At 48.8% G+C, this 18553-nt stretch overlaps 1 protein-coding gene across 2 annotated transcripts in view; it reads right to left on the reverse strand.

Annotated features, from left to right (window-relative positions):
• lrrc71 (leucine rich repeat containing 71) overlaps nt 1–18553 on the reverse strand; it is a 76158-nt gene that overhangs the window by 42440 nt on the left and 15165 nt on the right. For both annotated transcript variants that reach the window (XM_063032748.1, XM_063032739.1), the window contains exons 4-10: nt 17084–17233; nt 12474–12549; nt 11532–11606; nt 9832–9900; nt 7938–8097; nt 2825–2908; nt 1217–1300 (exon numbers count right to left, since the gene is read on the reverse strand). In XM_063032748.1, the coding sequence (XP_062888818.1) occupies nt 1217–1300; nt 2825–2908; nt 7938–8097; nt 9832–9900; nt 11532–11606; nt 12474–12549; nt 17084–17233 (698 nt within the window). The remainder of the gene's footprint in view (nt 1–1216; nt 1301–2824; nt 2909–7937; nt 8098–9831; nt 9901–11531; nt 11607–12473; nt 12550–17083; nt 17234–18553) is intronic.

An 18553-nucleotide genomic window follows, 5' to 3' on the forward strand; every position in this document is an offset into this window, starting at 1 on the left:
TAGAGATCCCACAACTCCAGGGTAAAAAAAAGACTGTGTGGATTCACCCTGTCTGTACCCCTCAAGATTTTATACACCTCTGTAAAGTTTAGCTAACCATTACGTTACCGCGCTGCCCCGATCTTGCCACTGACGTCCGTGTGCACAGCCTAATCATTAACACAACCCTTGGTGTGGAGGGTGAGACTCTCACAACACTGAAGAAGTACCTGGATGAGCACTTGAATCACTGAGTCAGTGAAGGGGACAGACGATGTGCCGGGATACGGGGTTGGTGTAGATGGATGCTGAAAGGTCAGTATAAACACTGTGGGCCAAAGGGCCTCTCTCTATGCTGCATGGCTCTGTGAGACGAAGGTAAAAAGAAATCCTACTGCTCTCAGTAGCAGACAGCGGGCAAGTTTAATCCGTGGTAGAGTTGCTTAAAACAAGAGGCTGTAGGTTTAGAATAACAAGGTTGAGATTTAGAGGGGATCCGGGGAGGAATTTATTCCGCTACAGAGGTTTGGAATCTGGGACACATTGCCTGAGGATGTGGTGGGGGCAGAGACTCCCACATTGAGGGAGTACCTGTTTAAGCAGTTGGATCATTGAGACTGAGAAGTGTTTGGACTGAGTACTGGGGAATGGGATGAGTGTAGGAGGGTTAGCAGAGACATGATGGACCGAAGGGCTGTTGCTGAGTGGTTTGACTCTATATCCCTGTCCCACACAGCAGAAGGAGAGCCCTCTCTCCTCTTTTACCGTCAGCTTCATGCATTTGGGTACTTGTCACGAAAATGGACTTTATATATCTGCTTTTTTGTAAAAATTATGTATAATCTATCTTAACGTTTTTCTTGTGAATACTGCTTAGCTGATGCTGTGTGCCTGTGATGCTGCTAATAGGAAGTTTTTCATTGCACCATTGTACATGTGACAGTAAACTCGACTTTGACTGTGTTGCTCCTTCTTTCTACCCTGATGCAGAAAATACCACTGATCTTGCCGTGAATTTCTTTTATCCGAGCCATCTCGGACTCTCAGCTAATTCCAGTTCTGATGAATGGGATAAGCAATGGACCAATGCCTGGATGCTAGGATGGACATGATGGGTTGAAGGGCCTGCTCCTGTGCTTAAGTCTCTACATGGGTGACCACTCAATCATTCCTGATACACTCTAGGATTAGCTGAGGGGTGGGTGGGGAAGCCAAGAGAAGAGAAATCGAGCCTCACCGATCTCCGGCTCTCCTGAGAGTTGAACTGTAGGAGTCTCCTCTCCACGATCTCCTCGTGGGTCAGTGCAAATGGACTTAGAACCTGTAGCAAAGAAGCGACACATGACACTGGGCCACATAAACACATCCCTACTCTGAATCTGAGGAATTTAACTGCCAGAGCTGGAAAAGACTTTTTCTTCTAACTGACTCTTCTCACCTTACTTTTCTCAGTTTCTAAGTTCAAATGGTCTTTAACCTGAAACATTAACCATTTTTCATTCCACAGGTGACACAAAATACTCTGCAGATGCTGGGATCAAAGCAACGCTCACAACATGCTGGAGGAACTCAGCAGGTCAGGCAGCATCCATGGAAACGATCAGTCAACGTTTCGGGCCTGAACCCTTCGTCAGGACTGTAGAGGGAAGGGGCAGAGGCCCTATAAAAAAGGTGGGGGGAGGGTGGGAAGGAGAATGCTGGTAGGTTCCTGGTGAAAAACCAGTAAGGGGAAAGATAAAGGGTTGGGGGAGGGAAGCAGGGAGGGGATAGGCAGGAAAGGTGAAGGAGGGATAGGGGAAAACACAATGGGTAGTAGAAGGAGGCAGGACCATGAGGGAGGTGATAGGCAGCTGGGGGAGGGGGCAAAGTGAAATAGGGATAGGGGAAGGGAGGGGGAGGAAATTACCGGAAGTTGGAGAATTCTATGTTCATACCAAGGGGCTGGAGACTACCTAGATGGTATATGAGGTGTTGCTCCTCCAACCTGAGTTTGACCTCATCATGGCAGTAGAGGAGGCCATGTATGGACATATCCGAATGGGAATGGGAGGCAGAGTTGAAGTGGTTGGCAACCAGGAGATCCTGTCTGTTGTGGCGGACGGAGTGGAAGTCCACAGATTCATTTCACAGATGATGCCTGACCTTCTGAATGCTTCCTACATTTTAATATTTTAGCTCCAGGAATGAGTTTTGCTTGCAGTATACTTAGTATGATTGGCGCAATGGCTGCGTTGTAGTTCCAGAGATCTGTGTTTAATTCTCGTCACGTGTATCTAAGACCATAAAGTGTAGGAGAAGAACTAGGTCATCCAGTTTAGAGTCTGATTTATTATCCCTCTCAACCCCATTCCCCCACACCCCAGTAGAAGACCACAACACCATGCTGTGTGCGTTGTGTTGCTGATGCTGTATATTGCTGCTGTGAATTGTGATGGGTAGAACCTGGAGGGAGTTGATAGAGAATGTTGGGAAGAATAAAATGATGGGTGTAAATGGGTGTTTGGAATGGGGTGGGCCAAAAGGCCTAATTCCATGCTGGATCTCTCTCGGAATTTGGAGAAGATGGAATGGTTGGAATCGGAGTCAGAGTGGTAGGTGTAAGACCAGTGAGGAATCTACAGCAGTCCGCACAGAGTGTGGTCTCCCAGTCCTACTCAGCATAGTCATAGAGCAATACAGCACAGATAAAGCCGTTCGACCCAACCAATCTTTGCCGACCACGTTGCACCTTGGGGACGTGCAGCAGTCCTCTGTGTACCTGGAATGGAACAGGTTGCTCCGTTTCTTCATCCGTCACCATCTTGATGACAGACAGACTGTCACAGAAACCCCCCTATCCACTCACCTTAGCCAGTTTTATTGCTCCTTCGTCCCCAATTTGATTGTAAGCAACCGAAAGCCACAGCAGCGACCGATTCAATCGCAGACCCTGGGGATGACAAAGCAGACAATTCCAGCCACCTCGCTGATCTCAAGTAAAACAGTTCATTTTGGGTGTAAAGTCCTTGAACCAACCGGCACAACCCGAATCACCACTTCAATACAGCAACATTATGATCACTTTGTGTTGGCGCGTGGCCAAGTGGTTAAGGCGTTCGTCTAGTGATCTGAAAGTCGCTAGTTCGAGCCTCAGCTGAGGCAGCGTGTTGTGTCCTTGAGCAAGGCACTTAACCACACATTGCTCTGCGACGACACCGGTGCCAAGCTGTATCGGCCCTACTGCCCTTCCCTTGGACAACATCGGCGGTGTGGAGAGGGGAGACTTGCAGCATGGGCAACTGCTGGTCTTCCATACAACCATGCCCAGGCCTGCGCCCTGGAAACCTTCCAAGGCGCAAATCCATGGTCTCATGAGACTAACGAACGCCTATCATCGTCATCATGATCACTTTGTACTATGGTGGATTTTGTTTATTTCTACTAATTGTGCTTTTTCTTGTATAATTTGTGTTTAATTTACATTTTTCTTGTGTATGTTGTGTCTCTGATGCTGTGTGCCTGTGATGGTGCTGCAAGTAAGTATTTTTCAATGCACCTGTGGAATTGTGCAGACTCTATTTTAACAAAAAGATATGACAGACAAGTGTATCCTGATTATATGAATACCTCTTTGAGTTATATGAAGATACAGCACATTCAACACAGAAACAGGCCCTTTGGCCCACAGAGTCTGAACCAACTACCATCACCTATCTGAACTGATCCCATTTTATTCTCCCCATATTCTCATCAGTTCCCCAGATTCTACCCTCGTACTTACAGATATCAAATTCAATTTATCTTCAAAGTACATATACTGTATGTCACCACATACTACCTTGAGATTCATTTCCTTGTGGCTATTTACAGGAAAATAAAGAAATACAATAGAATTTGTGGAAAAAAAATTATAGACAAATGAAGACTGACAACCAATGCGCAAAACACAAATCAGTCACAGAAATGTACAGCACAGAAACGGGCCCTTCAGCCCATCTAGTCCATGCCAAACCATTTAAAGTGTATAGTGCCATCGACCTGCACCCCATGCATATAAAGTAGATAATGCTGAGAACATTATTTGTAGAGTCATTGAAAGGGAGTCTGTAGATGGTGGAGTCAGTTCAGAATTGAAAGGAGTGAAGTTATCCACACTGGTTTAGGACTCTGCTGATTGTAGCATAATAACTGTCCCTAACCCTGGTGCTGTGGTACCTCCTGCTCAATGGTAGTAGATATTGGTAGCATATGACAATAAACTCAACATTTGACTTTGACTTTCAGTTCTGATCCATGGTGGGTAGTTTTCCAGTTTATAACTTTGTGAGTTGTTTAAAGGTATAGCAATCACATGAGGGTCGTTAAGACTCGTTAATGCGAGGCTCATTAGTCTTATCTTTGCATGAATAGAGGTGTGAAATGCTGTGGAGACATCAGAGTAGAGACGTTAGGACTGCATTGTAAGTAGCTACTGCATTGATAACCATCTCATTAACTCTACGACTCTTAACGACCCTCATGTGATTGCTACACCTTGGATCAGATCTGAAGAAGCCTCTTGGATGAGTGGCAAAACATCTTCTAGACAACACAGCAAGTCCAGTTGCCTTGATTTACTGCTGCTTAATATACAATGACCTGGATGACCGAGAACCTTCATAGACATATTCTAAATACTGGTGTTCCACAAGGTTGGGTACTCAGCACCCTACTCTACTCCCTTACAGTCACGGCTGTGTGGCCAGATTCTGCTCCAATTCAGTCTACACATTTGCAGCTGATACCACTGTAGTGGCCCCAGCATCTGCAGATTATTTTGTGACCACTGTAGTGGGCTGTATCTCAGATAATGATGTTAAAGCAGAGGAAGGAGCTAGAGAACCTGGTGAGATGGTGTCATATGAAAAACCTTTCTCTAAACAACCGGGGGATAGCACTCAGGAACCTACTTACATAATGGTGATGAGATCTTCAGGTTTGTGGGAATGAACATCACCAGGAGCCTGTCCTGATCTATCCATGTTGATAACATGGCCAAGAAAGCTTACCAACATCTTTAGTTTCTCAGAAGGCTAAAGAAATTTGGCATGTCACGTTGATCCTATTTTTATTTATGCACTATGGAAAGACCATAAGAAGATAAGGTATATGAGCAGAATTAGGCCATTCAGCCCATTGAGACTGCCCTGCCATTTCATCATGACTGATCTATTTCCCTCTCAGTCCCGGTCTCTTGTCTTCTCCCCATAGCCCTTCATGCCCTTACAAATCAAGAACCTACCAACTTTTCCATTAAATATACCCAATGATTTGGTCTCCACGGCTGCCTGTGACAATTAATTCCACAGATTCACCACTCTCTGGCTAAAGAAATTCTCCTCATCTCCATTTTAAATGGACACCCCCCTGTTCTGAGGCTGTGCCCTCTGGTCCTAGACTCCTCCACCACAAGAAAATTCCTCTTCACATTCTCTCTGTTGAGGTCTTTCAACTTTCAATGAGATCCCCCCTCATTCTTCTGAATCCTAGTGAGTACAGGCTCAGTGCCATAAATCACTGTGCATATGGTAACTCTTTCATTCAAGGAATCTATCTCATGAACCTCCTCTGAATCCTCTCCAATGTCAGCACATCCTTTCTTAGATAGGGGGCTCAAAACTGCTCACAATACTCCTGAGTCCTTACCAGTGCCTCAACATTACACCGTCTTTTATGTTCTAGTACTCTCAAAATTAATGCTAACATTGCATTTGCTTTCCTCACCACTGACTCAACCTGCAAGTTAACCTTTTGGGAAACCTGCACAAGGACTCCCAAGCCCCTCTGCACCTCAGATTTTTAAATTTTCTCTCTATTTAGAAAATAGTCTATGCCTTTACTTCTTCTGCACTTCCCGACACTGTATTCCATCTGCCACTTCTTTGCCCATTCTCCTAATCTGTCTAACTCCTTCTGCAGCCTCCCTGCTTGCTCAACACTACCTGTCCCTTCAACTGTCTTCATAACATCTGCCAACTTGGCCACAAAGCCATCAATTCAGTCATCCAAATCATAGATAGATAACGTAAAAAGAAGCAGTCCCAACATGACCCTTGTGGAACAGCACTAGTCATTGGCAGCCACCCAGAAAAAGCTCCATTTATTCACATTCTTTGCCTCCTGCTAATTAGCAATGCTCTATCCATGCTAGTATCTTTCCTGTAATACCATGGGTTTTTAACTTGTTAAGCTGCCTCCAGTGTGGCACCTTGTCAAATAAACCAAAAATCCAAATAAACAACATCCACTGACTCTCCTTTGTCTATCCTGCTTGTAATTTCTTCAAAGAATTCCAACAGATTTGTCAGGCAAGGTTTTCCTTTAAGGAAACCATGCTGACTTTGGCCTGTTTCATCATGTGACTCCAAGTACCCCCAAACCACATCCTCAACAATCAACTCCAACATTTTCCCAACCATTGATGTCAGACTAACTGGCCTATAATTTCCATCTATCTCTGTCCCTTCCTAAAGAGTGGAGTGACATTTGCAATTTTCAGTCCTCTGGAACCATGCCAGAATCTATTGATTCTTGAAAGATCATTACTAATGCCATCACAATCTCTTCAGCCACCTTCTTCAGAGTCCTAGGGTGCAGAAAACCTGGTCCAGGTGACTAATCTACCTTCCCACGCACTTCAATTTCCCAAGCACCTTCTTCCTAGTATTGGCATCTTCATTCACTTCTGCCCCGACACTCTCGAACTACCGGCACACTGCCAGTGTCTTCCACAGTGAAGACAGATGCAAAATACTTATTCAGTTCATCTGCCATTTCCTTGTCCCTCATTACTACCTCTCCAGCATCATTTTCCAGTGGTCCGATATCTAGTCTCACCTCTCCTTTACCTGAGGAATATATCTGAAGAAACATTTGGTATCCTCTTTGATAATATTAGCTAGCTTTTCTTTGTATTCCATCTTTTTCCTTTTCATGACTTTTTTAGTTGCTGTTGGTTTTTAAAAGCTTCCCAATCCTCTAACTTTCCACTAATTGTTGCTCTATTATGTGCCCTCTCTTTGGCTTTTATGTTGGCTTTGACTTACCATGCCTCCCACAGTTACGTCACCCTGCCTTTAGAAACAACTTCTTCTTTGGGATGTTGCACCTTCCAGATTGCTCCATGAAATTCCGGCCATTGCTGCTCTGCCATCATCCCTCTTTCATGCCTCTGTAATTCCCTTTACTCCACTGTAATACTGATACATTTGACTTTAGCTTCTCCCTCTCAAACTGCACGGTGAATTCTATCATATTATGATCATTGGCTCCTAAGGGCTCCTTTACCTTAAACTGTCTAATCAATTCCGGTTCATTGCACGACACCCAATTCAGAATAGTGGGCTTAACCACGAGTTGCGCTAAAAAGCCCTCTTGTAGGCATCCTACAATTTTTCCCTCTTGGAATCCTGCACCAAGCAGATTTTCCTAAGCCACCTGCATATTAAAATTTCCCATGGCTATTGTAACATTGCCCTTTTGACAAGCCTTTTCTATCTCCGTTGACATTTGTAGTCCATGACCTGTTTGGAGGCCTGTATGTAACTCTCGTCGGGGTCTTTTTACCCTTGCAGTTTCTTAGCTCTACACAAGGATTCTACACCTTCCAATCCTGTCACCTTTTTCTAAGGATTTGATTTCATTTTTTACCAACAGAACCACCCTAGCCCTTCCGTCCACCCGCCTGTCCTTTAGATACAAAGTGTATCCTTGGATGTTAAGCTCATAGATATAATCTTTCCTCAGTCATGACTCAGTGATGCCCAGGAGGGGATGGGGGGAGAGGAGGGGATGGGAGGACGGGGAGGGGAGGAGAGGACAGGAGGTGAGCTTATGAGAGAGAAATACTTGGTGTCTGTGTCTCCTGCTTGCATGTACATAGTGTTCTGAGTGTGTTTGGCATCTGTTGGACGCAATTCTGGAGATTCCCTTTTCCTTACATCTGCAATGTAGCCCATTCCTTTGTCCGTGATGTGATTGAAGTTCAGACTCAGAGTTAGCAGTGTCTTGTTGCACTTTCTGGGTGTGGAAAGTGCTTCCCCAATCAGCTTTGCGCCCACATCATCTATTTGGTTGTTTCTCAGAGTTAAGTGTTGAATTCTGCAAAAACAAATAGGAAAAGGCTTTGGGAAGTAATACTGGAAACTGGAATGTTAGGTAGGACATAGAATATTAAACAGTACAGGAACAAGCTCTTTAGTTCATAAAGTTGGGCAGAACTAGACTAAAACTGAACAGAACTTGCTAAACTAGTCTCTTCTGCATGCACATTGTTTACATTGCTCCATTCTCCGCATTCATGTGCTTGTCTAAGATGCTCTTAAATGCATGACTCCACCATCATACCTGGCAGCACATTCCAGGGATCCTTATTCTGTTTGAAATAATGCACTGCATTTAAGGTGAGATGGGATGTCCTTGGAACACCCTGTTTCACTTCAAATGCATGTCCTCCAGTATTGGACATCTCAACCCGGGAAAAACCATCCACTCTATCCATGCCCCTCATAGTTTTATACAGTAAACCTCTATCAGGTCTCCCTTCAACCTCTGCTATTCTAGAGAAAACAATCAAAGTTTGTGTAACTTCTCCTTGTAGAAGAATATGCCCTTTAATCTAGTCAGCGTACCCGCAAACATCTTCTGTACCCTCTCCAAAGCCTCTCATTCTGCTTGGAACTCAATGCAATACTCTGCCTCACTGCCTCAGTAAAATAGCAAACATAATCAAAGATCCTTCCCACCCTAGACTCTGCTCCCTCCTCTCTTTGCCGTAAACAAAACCTGAAAGCACGTACTACCAAGCTCAAGGACAATTTCTATCCTGCTGTTATAAGACTGCTGAACCATCAACTTGTACGTTAAGGTGGACTCTTGACCTCACAATCTATTTCATCGCAGCCTAGAACATTATTGTTTGCCTACACTGTACTTTCCCTGTAAATGTTCTGCATTCCCTGTAATTGGTTTTCCCTTGTACTACCTCAATGCACTGACGTAATGACTTGATCTGTAAGGATGGCAAGCAAAACAAAGTTGTTCACTGTACGTCGTTACATTTGACAATAATAAACTGGTTCACGGTCCATCACCCTCTTCACTTGGTTCTACCCATCACCTCCCAGCCCCAGTTTCAACCCCCTCACCTTTGAGATGAGTTAGATCAGTCTGGTCTCCACATGACAGCATGGGGGTGACTACATGGGGCAGGTGCAGAGGAAATTCTCTGGGACGGAGAATTACCTGGGACAGTTATAAAGAGAGACCGGAGAGGCTGGGTCTGTTCTCCCTTGAGCGGAGGAGGCTGAGAGAGGATATGATAGAGATATACAGAATTATGAAGGACATGGATATAGTGGATGATAGGAAATCTTCCCCATGGCAAAGATGATTCAGTAAAAACATTTAATCTTACTACTCCTTTAACGTTCTTGCTCTGGGCATACATAACAGAAGGGTAGTAAAATGAAGACGCAGGCAGGTACCAGGAACCTGGAGCAAAAACCAAGCTGCTAGAAGAGTTCATCATCAGGAGCGGTGAAGGGATGGTTGGCGTTTCAGGCCGAGACCCTGCATCAGGACATTATGGTAAGAAGGTTGGAGGGGATCTGAGAAAAGACTTTGGATGCAATCCGGGACACACCTCCTGAGTGGGAGACTCTCACAACATGAAGAACTATCTGGATGAGCACCTGACACACTGAGACTGAATGCTGGGGAATGGGATATGAGCAGGGGGGGCCAGTAGGGACATGGTGGACTAGAGGGCATGCTTCTGTGCTGTAAGACCCTATGAATGACTGCATCATGAATAACGGTGTGTTGTTTACTCACTGGCTGTCTTCGTTCATCAGCAGATAATAAGGCTGGTGGGCAATTGGGTTTCCGTCCAGCACCACAGACCTGGAAACAACAAGTGTGGAGTCAGTGTGGCTCAACTGCCCCACCCAACCTGAACCTGCATCAACCCTCCCTGGAGTGACTTTCTCCTAATATATTTATCACGTCTTGCTGTCAAGAGCAATGCTTATTGTCCATCCCCATGGCCCTCGAGGAGGGGTCCAGCTAACCCTTGATCCACCACAGTCCGTGCAGTGAAGGTGCTCCCATGGCGCTGTTGAGGATTTAAACCCAGAGATGGTGAAAGTAGAGTGAAATATTTCCACATTAGGATGATGTACACAACTTACTTAGAGATTATACAGTCTCCCCAGCTTCCCAGCATGTATACAACTTCCCTGTTGTGTAAACCCACTTGAAGACTCAGAAGGTTAGGCAGCACCTGTGAGGGAAATGGAAGGCTGATGTTTTAGGTCCAGAACCTTCATCTGGGCTGATATGCAAGATAGTCCCTAATGAAAGGTCTCAACCTGAAACATCTTCCATTCGTTTCCCACCGCAGATGCTGCCTGATCCGCTGATTCCTCCAGCACTTGCTACGTCACCTGAGATTCTAAAACTTGCAGTCTCTTGTGGCTGAATCACATCGACGCTTTCCTAGGTGCAGAATTACTGAACACTCTACGAGACTCCTATAGATATACTGTTGAAAGCATCCTGAGTGGTTGAATCATGGTCTGGTAGAGCAATTTAAATGCACAGCGATATAAGGAGATGCAGATCATAGTGAACTTAGCCCAACAGTGGACATCATGCTTTCCTCACCCTTGACAGTATCTACAGGAGGCACTGCCTCAAGAAAAGACAAAATCCTTCATCACAAATACCCGTCATCCAGGCCAGGCCATCATTTCACAGATACCATCGGGCAGGAGGTACAGAAGCCTGAAGTTCCACACCACCGGGTTCAGGAACAGTGACGTCCCTTCAGTTACTTGCTTCTCGAACCATCCAGCACAACCTTATTCACAATAGCTTAGCAACACCCTGAAAACACTCAACACTAAAAATTACTTTTATTTTGTTGTAATCATTCTTTCGTGAGTTTATGTTTAATTTGGTTTCCTTGTGAATGCTGCACATCTGTTGCTCTGGGCCTATGATGCTGCTGCAAGTAAACTTTTCATCCCATATGTGCACACGTGGACTGTGCTTGACAGTAAACCTCACTAACCAGCGTGTATTCAGTACCTTTACCATGTCTACAATTTACAGACAGAACACCCTCCCGGTGAGCGCACACACACACACACACACACACACACTCCCCAGTGAGCACACCCACACCTTCCCCGGTGAGCACACACTCCCACTCCAGTGAGCACACACACACACACACACACACACACACACCCACACTCCCCGGTGAGCACACCCACACACTCCCTGGTGAGCACACGCGTACACACACACACACACACACCCCCACACTCCCCAGTGAGCACACCCACACACTCCCTGGTGAGCACACGTGTACACACACACCCCCACACTCCCCAGTGAGCACACCCACACACTCCCTGGTGAGCACACGCGTACACACACACACCCTAGTGTTCATATAAAAGCCCCCAGGGGGTATCCACACTCCCTGTGCTCTATATACATAAGTTGATCCCTGGTCTGTTTCTTACCTGAGACTGGTGCACTGGCGCAGGATGGCAACCAGCGCAGTGAAGGTGGCTTCAGTCAGACCCACGTTCCAGAGACTGCAAAACACAAACAGACATCAGCACAGAAACAGGCCGGGGCCTGGGCTCAGTACCTGTCAGCTGAGGCTGCCTGACAGGTGGAGATATCGCTTCTCCACAGTGGAGAGAGAGGATGAATACGGACAATAAAATAACGGCAGTGTCAGTACGCAGACTGTGGGTGTGAGACAGGGGGTCACTATGCAGACTGTGGGTGTGAGACAGGGGGTCACTACACAGATTGTGGGTGTGAGAGGGTCAGTATGCAGACGCGGGTGTGAGACAGGGGGTCAGTACGCAGACTGTGGATGGGGAGACAGGGTCAGTACGCAGACCGCAGGTGTGAGACAGGGAATCAGTACGCAGAATGTGGGTGTGATACAGGGGGTCAGTACGCAGACTGTGGGTGTGAGACAGGGGTCAATACGCATACTGTGGGTGTGAGACAGGGGGTAAGTACACAGAATGTGAGTGTGAGACGGGGTCAGTACGCAGACTGTGGGTATGAGACAGGGGGTCAGTACACAGACTGAGAGTGTGAGACGGGGGTCAGTACACAGACTGTGAGTGTGAGACAGGGGGTCAGTACGCAGTCTGTGGGTGTGAGACAGGGGGTCAGTACACAGACTGTGGGTGTGAGACGGGTTCAGTACGCAGACTGTGAGTGTGAGACAGGGGGTCGGTACGCAGTCTGTGGGTGTGAGACAGGGGATTAGTACACAGACTGTGGGTGTGAGTCATGGGGTTAGTATGCAGACTGTGGGTGTGAGACAGGGGGTCAGTACACAGTGGTTATGAGACATGGGTCAGATCACCCACTGTGAGTTTCACACACACAGGCCAGTGCACAGACTGTGGGGATCGGTTTGTAACTCTGATACCTACCTCACTGTCTGCAGAGCAATGAGGGCAGGGAGGCACTTGTTAAAGATGAAGATGTATCTCTGATCGATCACCCATGCTGAGGGCAGGCAAATGTACTAGGTTTAGTCAGACCGCCGAGGCACGGCATAAATAAATAAAGCTAACGCACTAAAATCCCAACCCACAGCATCTGTTCCACTCACTCTAATGTCACTGTGTGAACTTTAGAATATCATACTGTCCCTTTCAATCCTGACGTCATTCTGATTCCTGTTGTGTTAAATTTACGACTTGGGTCCAAACCCCTAAAAACGAATAGACCTGTATTGGTCCCCAAACTAATCTCACTGCCCTGCTCTCTCCCTACAGCCCTGTATCAGTCCCCAAACTCATTCCACTGCCCTGTCTCTCCCCACAGTCCTGTATCAGTCCCCACACTAATCCCACTGTCCCCCTCTCTCCCCACAGTCCTGTATCAGTTCCCACACTAATCCCACTGTCCCCCTCTCTCCCCACAGTCCTGTATCAGTCCCCACACTAATCCCACTGTCCCCCTCTCTCCCCACAGTCCTATATCAGTCCCCAAACTAATCCCACTGTCCCACTCTCTCCCCACAGTCCTGTATCAGTCCCCAAACTAATCCCACTGTCCCACTCTCTCCCCACAGTCCTGTATCAGTCCCCACACTAATCCCACTGTCCCACTCTCTCCCCACAGTCCTGTATCAGTCCCCACACTAATCCCACTGTCCCACTCTCTCCCCACAGTCCTGTATCAGTCCCCAAACTAATCCCACTGTCCCACTCTCCCCCCACAGTCCTGTATCAGTCCCCAAACTAATCTCACTGTCCCACTCTCCCCCACAGTCCTGTATCAGTCCCCACAATAACCTCACTGTCCCCTGCTCCCCCCACAGTCCTGTATCAGTCCCCACACTAATCCCACTGTCCCCCTCTCTCCCCACAGTCCTGTATCAGTCCCCAAACTAATCCCACTGTCCCCCTCTCTCCCCACAGTCCTGTATCAGTCCCCACACTAATCCCACTGTCCCACTCTCCCCCCACAGTCCTGTATCAGTCCCCACACTAATCCCACTGTCCCCCTCTCTCCCCACAGTCCTGTATCAGTCCCCAAACTAATCCCACTGTCCCCCTCTCTCCCCACAGTCCTGTATCAGTCCCCACACTAATCCCACTGTCCCACTCTCTCCCCACAGTCCTGTATCAGTTCCCACACTAATCCCACTGTCCCCTCTCTCCCCACAGTCCTGTATCAGTCCCCACACTAATCCCACTGTCCCCCTCTCTCCCCACAGTCCTGTATCAGTCCCCAAACTAATCCCACTGTCCCACTCTCTCCCCACAGTCCTGTATCAGTCCCCAAACTAATCCCACTGTCCCCCTCTCTCCCCACAGTCCTGTATCAGTCCCCACACTAATCCCACTGTCCCCCTCTCTCCCCACAGTCCTATATCAGTCCCCAAACTAATCCCACTGTCCCACTCTCTCCCCACAGTCCTGTATCAGTCCCCAAACTAATCCCACTGTCCCACTCTCTCCCCACAGTCCTGTATCAGTCCCCACACTAATCCCACTGTCCCACTCTCTCCCCATAGTCCTGTATCAGTTCCCACACTAATCCCACTGTCCCCTCTCTCCCCACAGTCCTGTATCAGTCCCCAAACTAATCCCACTGTCCCACTCTCCCCCCACAGTCCTGTATCAGTCCCCAAACTAATCTCACTGTCCCACTCTCCCCCACAGTCCTGTATCAGTCCCCACAATAACCTCACTGTCCCCTGCTCCCCCCACAGTCCTGTATCAGTCCCCACACTAATCCCACTGTCCCCCTCTCTCCCCACAGTCCTGTATCAGTCCCCAAACTAATCCCACTGTCCCCCTCTCTCCCCACAGTCCTGTATCAGTCCCCACACTAATCCCACTGTCCCACTCTCTCCCCACAGTCCTGTATCAGTTCCCACACTAATCCCACTGTCCCCTCTCTCCCCACAGTCCTGTATCAGTCCCCACACTAATCCCACTGTCCCCCTCTCTCCCCACAGTCCTGTATCAGTCCCCAAACTAATCCCACTGTCCCACTCTCTCCCCACAGTCCTGTATCAGTCCCCAAACTAATCCCACTGTCCCACTCTCTCCCCACAGTCCTGTATCAGTCCCCACACTGATCCCACTGTCCCCCTCTCTCCCCACAGTCCTGTATCAGTCCCCACACTAATCCCACTGTCCCCTCTCTCCCCACAGTCCTGTATCAGTCCCCACTCTAATCCCACTGTCCCCTCTCTCCCCACAATCCTGTATCAGTCCCCAAACTAATCTCACTGTCCCACTCTCCCACTGTCCTGTATCAGTCCCCACACTAATCCCACTGTCCCCCTCTCCCCACAGTCCTGTATCAGTCCCCACACTAATCCCACTGTCCCCCTCTCCCCACAGTCCTGTAACAGTCCCCACACTCATTCCACTGTCCCCCTCTCTCCCCACAGTCCTGTATCAGTCCCCAAACTAATCCCACTGTCCCACTCTCTCCCCACAGTCCTGTATCAGTCCCCAAACTAATCCCACTGTCCCCCTCTCTCCCCACAGTCCTGTATCAGTCCCCACACTAATCCCACTGTCCCCCTCTCTCCCCACAGTCCTCTATCAGTCCCCAAACTAATCCCACTGTCCCACTCTCTCCCCACAGTCCTGTATCAGTCCCCAAACTAATCCCACTGTCCCACTCTCTCCCCACAGTCCTGTATCAGTCCCCACACTAATCCCACTGTCCCACTCTCTCCCCACAGTCCTGTATCAGTTCCCACACTAATCCCACTGTCCCCTCTCTCCCCACAGTCCTGTATCAGTCCCCAAACTAATCCCACTGTCCCACTCTCCCCCCACAGTCCTGTATCAGTCCCCAAACTAATCTCACTGTCCCACTCTCCCCCACAGTCCTGTATCAGTCCCCACAATAACCTCACTGTCCCCTGCTCCCCCCACAGTCCTGTATCAGTCCCCACACTAATCCCACTGTCCCCCTCTCTCCCCACAGTCCTGTATCAGTCCCCAAACTAATCCCACTGTCCCCCTCTCTCCCCACAGTCCTGTATCAGTCCCCACACTAATCCCACTGTCCCACTCTCTCCCCACAGTCCTGTATCAGTTCCCACACTAATCCCACTGTCCCCTCTCTCCCCACAGTCCTGTATCAGTCCCCACACTAATCCCACTGTCCCCCTCTCTCCCCACAGTCCTGTATCAGTCCCCAAACTAATCCCACTGTCCCACTCTCTCCCCACAGTCCTGTATCAGTCCCCAAACTAATCCCACTGTCCCACTCTCTCCCCACAGTCCTGTATCAGTCCCCACACTGATCCCACTGTCCCCCTCTCTCCCCACAGTCCTGTATCAGTCCCCACACTGATCCCACTGTCCCCTCTCTCCCCACAGTCCTGTATCAGTCCCCACTCTAATCCCACTGTCCCCTCTCTCCCCACAATCCTGTATCAGTCCCCAAACTAATCTCACTGTCCCACTCTCCCACAGTCCTGTATCAGTCCCCACACTAATCCCACTGTCCCCCTCTCTCCCCACAGTCCTGTATCAGTCCCCACACTAATCCCACTGTCCCCCTCTCCCCACAGTCCTGTATCAGTCCCCACACTAATCCCACTGTCCCCCTCTCCCCACAGTCCTGTAACAGTCCCTACACTCATTCCACTGTCCCCCTCTCCCCACAGTCCTGTAACAGTTCCCACACTAATCCCACTGTCCCCCTCTCTCCCCACAGTCCTGTATCAGTCCCCACACTAATCTCACTGTCCCCCTCTCCCCACAGTCCTGTAACAGTCCCCACACTCATTCCACTGTCCCCCTCTCCCCACAGTCCTGTAACAGTCCCCACACTAATCCCACTGTCCTCCTCTCTCCCCACAGTCCTGTAACAGTCCCCACATTAATCCCACTGTCCCCCTCTCTCCCCACAGTCCTGTATCAGTCCCCACACTAATCCCACTGTCCCACTCTCTCCCCACAGTCCTGTATCAGTCCCCACACTGATCCCACTGTCCCCTCTCTCCCCACAGTCCTGTATCAGTCCCCAAACTAATCCCACTGTCCCGCCCTCTCCCCACAGTCCTGTATCAGTCCCCACACTAATCCCACTGTCCCACTCTCTCCCCACAGTCCTGTATCAGTCCCCAGACTAATGACACTGTCCCCTGCCCTCCCCACAGACCTGTATCGGTTTCACACTCCCACTGGCCCACTCTCTCCCTACGGCTCTGAGCCAGTCCGCAGACTAATTCCGCAGATTTACTCTAAACTTCCTTTATTCTTCTTACTTTTTTACAAACTCCTCCCAGATTCCAGTTTACCCACTATCTAGGGGCTAATTAACTGACATGTTGCTGGGGGAAGTTGCAGTCACAGGGAGTATCTGCAAACTCCACACACGCACCTGACGTCAAAAGTTAGGATCAAACCGAAGTCTCTGTAGCTGAGAGTTTGTGACTCTACCCATTTCGCCAATGTACTGGTCTATTAGCATACTTTTATTTTGAAGCCCAGGTTTTAATGACAGGGACCACTGCTGCCAAGACCAAGAGGCAGTTCTCTGACTGGAAACATACCTCTGATATAAATGGCCTTCACCAGCTTTGGGTCATCACTTTCCATCTCCACCTGTATGCAGGGCCTGAAGAAAGAGATGTGCTCCTTGCCAACAGCAGCCGATGAGGGAGTGCTTTTATCCGAAGCTGAGAGAGACTGCATCTCATCAACTGCAGGGGAAGTGTAGACAGAATCAGAAAGGACACAGAATGCACCTAAACCTCTCACACACACATCCACACCCCTCTCTCTTACACATACATTCACTCCCTCTCACACACACATGCACACCCCTCTTTCACACACACACACATATGTACACACACGCGTGCGCACACCGCTCTCTCACACACGCGCGCACACCCCTCTCTCACACACAGGTGCACACCCCTCTCACACACACACACATGCACACACCTCTAACACATGCACGTGCACACCCCTCTTTCACACACACATGCCCACACCCCTCTCACACATAGTGCCCACACCCCTCTCACACATAGTCCCCACACCCCTCTCACACACATGTGCACACCCCTCTCACACACAGTGCCCACACCCCTCTCACACACAGTGCCCACACCCCTCTCACACACACATGCACACCCTCTCACACACAGTGCCCACACCCCTCTCACACATAGTGCTCACACCTGTCACACAGAGTGCCCACACTCACAGATAGTCCCCACACCCCTCTCACACACGTGCACACCCCTCTCACACACAGTGCCCACACCCCTCTCACACATAGTGCTCACACCTGTCACACAGATAGTCCCCACACCCCTCTCACACACATGTGCACACCCCTCTCACACATAGTGCCCACACCCCTCTCACACATAGTGCCCACACCCCTCTCACAGATAGTCCCCACACCCCTCTCACACACGTGCACACCCCTCTCACAGATAGTGCCCACACCCCTCTCACACACGTGCACACCCCTCTCACACAGTCCCCACACCCCTCTCACACATAGTGCCCACACCTCTCTCACACATAGTGCCCACACCCCTCTCACACACATGTGCACACCCCTCTCACACATAGTGCCCACACCCCTCTCACACATAGTGCCCACACCCCTCTCACAGATAGTCCCCACACCCCTCTCACACACGTGCACACCCCTCTCACAGATAGTGCCCACACCTCTCACACATAGTGCCCACACCCCTCTCACACACACACGCACAATCTGCATTGTTATTGTTTTACCTTGTTCTAGTGCAATGTACCGTGCAATAATTTGATCTGTCTGAATTGACTCAAGACAAGCTTTTCACTGTGTCTCTGTACTCCAATATCAATACTAGATACACACTTCGGAATCCAATCTTCTTGACTCAGACTGAACTTGCCCTCTTTCCATGCCTCCTGTCGCCAATGCACCTCTCACCCAATTTCTGCAGTTCTCTCCTCCCCTTCCTTCCCTTCCTTCCCTCTGCAGCACTTATCACTTCCCCAGCATTCTCCTGCTG

Source organism: Mobula hypostoma, chromosome 2 (genome assembly GCF_963921235.1).
Source record: "Mobula hypostoma chromosome 2, sMobHyp1.1, whole genome shotgun sequence".
In the NCBI taxonomy this organism is placed as follows: domain Eukaryota; kingdom Metazoa; phylum Chordata; class Chondrichthyes; order Myliobatiformes; family Myliobatidae; genus Mobula; species Mobula hypostoma.